Below are 5,147 nucleotides of genomic sequence, written 5' to 3'. Positions count from 1 at the left end.
CCACCATGGTCACCGCCAGTCCCCAGCCCCCCCATGGTCACGGCCAGCCCCCAGCCCCCAGCCCCCAGCCCCACGCCCCTTTGGGCCGCGCTCAGCAGCGATGCTGGCTCTCCTCCTGAGCCTGGCTTGGCCTCGGCTCTGGTCTTCTGTGGCACCCTGCAATTTCCCTCCCGGCTGCTTTGTGACCCCAGACAAACACTCACTTCCCACCCCTCCACCCCTAGAGACACGCCGGCTCCTATCCTGTGCCAGCCCGTCCCGGGGAGCCCCCCCCCCAAGCTCAGCTCCCCTCCCCCGAGCGGCCTTCCAGAAGGTTCTGTGGGCCCACTCACACTCTATGCTTCCTGGGGGGCCCTGCCCCTTGTAACAACTCACTGTGGGTGCTGAACCCCTCCACACGCACATGTACACAGGCACACACACATACACGCACACAGACACACGCACGTGTGCACGCCACCGCCCAGGGGCCAGAGCCGCCCGTCCCCCGCAGCGGAGTTCTGTGACAGACCCTCCCACCACAGCCTGGGCCGGAAAGTGTCCATGATAGGGAGGTGACGTCGTGGCTGGACGGGCCAGGGCGAGGAGGGACGGGCAGGCAGGCCGCCCGGCCCCAGCGCCTGCACAGCACCCAGACCCGAGGTCTGGGAGGTGGGGGAGGGGTGCCACACTCGGAGCCTCCCACGTGTCCTCGGCCCGTGTGACATGGCTGAAGGATGAGGGTCGGCGTGGCCTCCAGGGGATGGAGAGAGACACACTGGGGTGACTGATGGCTCCTCACGATATCAGGCCCTTGACTGAAGATGCCCCCTGCTACCCGCCCCGGGGCCTTTGCATGTCATTGGAATTCCCTTCCCTTTCCTACTTCTCCCCAGCCATGGAAAGCAAGCCCTTCTCTCCCTTCTCTCTCTCCTCTGGGCCCTCTGGGACCCCTGAGAGGCCTGCACTACACATGGGGGGTGGGGGGGGCTGCTCTCCACACGTTGGCTGGCCTTGTAACGCTCCTGTCCGCCCATCTCCCTCCGCAGTTCGAAAACGAGATCATCCTGAAGCTGGACCACGAGGTGGAGGGCGGCCGGGGCGATGAGCAGTACATGCGGTTGCTGGAGTCCATGTGAGTGCAGGCTGGGGGGGTGGACAGCCCCGAGAGCTGCCCAGGGCTGGAGGCCCCGGGTTCCAGAGTTCTGGGAGGCCCCGGAGACCTGCCAGAGGCCCATGCTCCCTGGCCCGGTCCTTCAGCTTTTTGCACGGACACTGTACTACGTGGGCCACGCCACTTCCTGCTTTTATGATGGTTAACTGGAGATGAGGGTCTCCATGACTTTGGGCTTTCCTGCCTGGGCTGGCTGGGAGCTGTGATCCTCAGAGCTCTGCTTCCTGAGTAGCTAGGATCACCGGCGTGAGCCCGGCTGAGATCTCTCTTCTTGGTCACGGTCCCCTCTGGAGGCTGGCATTTCATTTGCACTTCCACTCCGGCGTCTTTCCTGGGCTTGCACATCTCTGAGGGCAGGCGCGGCTGGTGGACACCAGTACCCCACACTCCACGCTGCGGCTGCCACCCTCTGGGCCATCCCCACCACCTCCTACCTCCCTTGCCTCAGTATCCCTTTCTTCAAAAGTGAGGATAATGAACTCCTGCGGTTGTTTTGGAGCAGAGTGATCAGGAAGCAGCTGGCTCACAGCAGGTGCGCCTTTCACAGTGCACGTCCGCCCCCAGGCCTGGCTCCCAGTGTCTGTCCTTGGCAGCCTGGCTTCACCCTCCCTGCCCTCCCCGAGAGGCTTGGGAATAAGGCAGAGATAACTGCGCCTTCCCTGATCCTTCCTGAATGCTGAAGAGCAAAAGCAAGCTAAAGGCCTGGCCGCTCTGCAGTAACCTCTGCCCAGCACAGGGCCTCCACGGACCCTCCCCTCCCCCCCTGACCTGCTGGTCCCAGGTCCCGGTCAGGGCCCTGCGTCCAGGTGCAGAAGGCTTTGGCCTGAGCGGGAGTTTATCTTACAGTCCTAAAAATGGAAACCTGAATATTGATAGATGGATGAATGGGTAAGGGGTAGAAGGATGAATGGATGCAGGGATGGATGAGTAGGTGGGTTGGTAGGATGAATGGGAGGATGGATGGGAGGATGGATGGATGAGTAGGTGGGTTGGTAGGATGAATGGGAGGATGGATGGATAGATGGATGGATGAATAGGTGCATAGTGGATGGATGGGTGGATGGATAGATGGGTGGATGGATGGATAGGTAAATGGATGTGTAGACAGATCAGAAGGTGGGTAATGGATGGGTGGGTGGATGGATGGGTGGACAGATGAGTAAGTGGGTAATGGGTGGGTAGGTGGATGGATGGATGGGTGGATGGTTGGATTGGTGGATGGCTGGGTGGACAGATGAGTAGGTTGGTAATGAATAGGTGGATGGCTGGTGGACAGATGAGTAGTTAATGGATGGGTGTGTGGATGGATGGATGGATGGATAGATGGATAGGTGGATGTCTGGGTAGACAGATAAGTTAGTGGGTAATGAATGGGTGGATAGATGGATAGGAAGATGGATGGATAGGTGGATGGATGGATAGACAGATGAGTAGGTGGGTAATGGATGGGTAGGTGGGTGGATGGATGGATGGATGGATGGGTGGGTGGACAGATGAATTGGTGGGAAGTGAATGGGTGGGTAGGTGGATAGATGGATAGGTGGATGGATAGATGGGTGGACAGATGAGTAGGTGGGTAATGGATGGGTGGGTGGGTGGGTAGATGGATGGATGGATGAATGAATAGGTGGATGGATGGGTAGACAGATGAGTTGGTGGGTAATGGAATGGGTGGGTGGGTGGATAGATGGATAGGTAGATGGATGGATAGATAGGTGGATGGGTGGGTGGATGGATGGATGGATGGATGGATGGATGGATAGGTGGATGGATAGGTGGATAGGTGGATGGGTGGACAGATGAGTAGGTGGGTAATGGATAGGTGGATAGGTGGATGGATGGATGGATGGGAGATGAGTAGATGGGTAATGGATGGGTAGGTGGATGGATGGATGGATGGATGAATAGGTGGGTGGATGAGTAGACAGATGAGTTGGTGGGTAATGAATGGGTTGATGGGTGGATAGATGGATGGGTGGATGGATGGGTAGATGGATGGATGGATAGGTAGATGGATGATGGATGGATGGATATGTGGCTGGGTGGACAGATGCATAGGTAGGCAGTGACTGGACTGATGGACGGATGATTTGTCATCATCTCACTCCTACTAGTCTATATGTACAACCTCCTTGTCATGCCTAGAGAATAGAGAAATGAGGATGGTGAAGACTTTCTCTTCTAAAGTGCATCCCCCAAAGTGTGTCCAGCAGACCGAAGCTCCGTCAGGGTGGAGCTGATCATCCAGGTGGAGTCTCAACCCAGCCCATGCTCAGGCAGGCCCACACCCACACTTTCCAACCCAAACCCTAATCTCCGGAGAACCTAAAAACCAAAGCAGCGAGGCTCGGGTGCACCAAAGGTGAGACCAGCCTGCGGCGGGCCTCAGGCTTGGTGAAATTACCCGAGATGCTAACAGGCCTAGTCAGGCCCTGTTTACCAGGCCCTGTGCTGTCAGGGGGACAGGGACAGGGCTGGACATGGCTGTCCCAGGCGGCTCAGCCAGACAGGTGTAAATCACGGCACCATCTGCCTGGGCGTGGAAGCCGGGAGCAGGTGCTCATCCCGGGGCTGAGATGGATGTGTCTGGGCCCCGCCATCTTCGAGACGCGCCTCCCTGCAGCCTGGCCTGGCCCTGGCAAGCAGTGACCCTGATAAGCCCTTGCCTCTCCCCCTCGCCCTCCCGAGAGCGAGCTGCTTCCTATCCATACTGGGATAGGAAGATGAAGGCTTCCCTCCCCTGCCTCCAGCCTGGACCCTGGCCAGTGCGGCCCGGAGGGTTTGCCATTGAGCTTCCTGGCCTTGTGCACCTGCACGCAGAGAAGCTGGCGTTAGACGCTGACACTGGAGGCAGCCCATGGATACTGACAACTTCACTGACCTCTAAAAGACTTAGATTCCCCATCTAGAGGAGTCCTCTGTCTCGGGTGGGGCGCAGTAGCTCACATCTATCATCCCAGCTACTGGGAAGGTAGAGATCTGGAGCGTTACACTTGGAGGCCAGCCCAGGCAAATAGTGAGACCCTATCTCAAAGAACAGGGTGGGTGTGGTGGTTCCAACATGAAATCCCTACTGCCCCAACGCACTAGGGATTCATCCCTGGCCACTGGGATTGAGGCCCACAGCACCCCATCGCTCTCCCTCTGTGGAGACCGCCCCGCAGACCGCTCTGCCCACCCTGGCATTGCCGTCTCCCGTTCCGGGCCCCCGGGAGCCAGGATGACGGGTGTGAGGTGCTGCACCTGCACCCACACTGGAAAATTTAAATTTTTATTCTTTTTTCCCATCTTGACAAGAGAAAGATCCAAGCTTACAAAGCTGTATGGATGAATGCATGTATGGGCAAATGCATGTACAGATGAATGCATGTACAGGTGAATGCATGTATAGATGAATGCAGGTATGGATGAATGCAGGTACGGATGAATGCAGGTATGGATGAATGCAGATACGGATGAATGCATGTACAGATGAATGCGTGTACAGATGAGTGCATGTACGGATGAGTGCATATGTGGATGAATGTGTGTACGGATGAATGCATGTACAGATGAATGTGTGTACAGATGAATGCATGTACGGATGAGTGCATGTACAGATGAATGCGTGTACAGATGAGTGCATGTACGGATGAATGCATGTACGGATGAATGCATGTATGGGTGAATGCATGTACGGGTGAATGCATGTACGGGTGAATGCATGTATGGGTGAATGCATGTACGGATGAGTACATGTACAGATGAATGCATGTACAGATGAGTGCATGTACGGATGAGTGCATGTGTGGATGAATGTGTGTATGGATGAGTGTGTACTGGTGAATGTGTGTACAGGTGAACACGTGTGGATATACAGGGGTGAGTGGTGTGAAAATCGAAGGGAGGGCCTGGCTTCTGCTTCCCCCTCCGCCCTGACTGCTTCTGCACCCTGCTCCCCCAACTCTGAGCTCCCCCTGCGACCCGCACCCCAGCTCTGTGGCACCCCCCCCGC

At 56.8% G+C, this 5,147-nt stretch overlaps 1 protein-coding gene across 1 annotated transcript in view; it reads left to right on the top strand.

Annotated features, from left to right (window-relative positions):
• Positions 1-5,147, top strand: part of LOC105994951 (dedicator of cytokinesis protein 2-like) — a 56,619-nt gene that overhangs the window by 41,336 nt on the left and 10,136 nt on the right. Inside the window, exon 11 of the mRNA XM_013028619.1 lies at positions 1,029-1,114. Within this exon, the coding sequence (XP_012884073.1) occupies positions 1,029-1,114 (86 nt within the window). The remainder of the gene's footprint in view (positions 1-1,028; positions 1,115-5,147) is intronic.

This window comes from Dipodomys ordii, unplaced genomic scaffold (assembly GCF_000151885.1).
Source record: "Dipodomys ordii isolate 6190 unplaced genomic scaffold, Dord_2.0 Scaffold112, whole genome shotgun sequence".
Classification (NCBI taxonomy): domain Eukaryota; kingdom Metazoa; phylum Chordata; class Mammalia; order Rodentia; family Heteromyidae; genus Dipodomys; species Dipodomys ordii.
The sequence above is the reverse complement of the archived record's forward strand: the minus strand, read 5'-3'. Positions and strand labels throughout refer to the sequence as shown.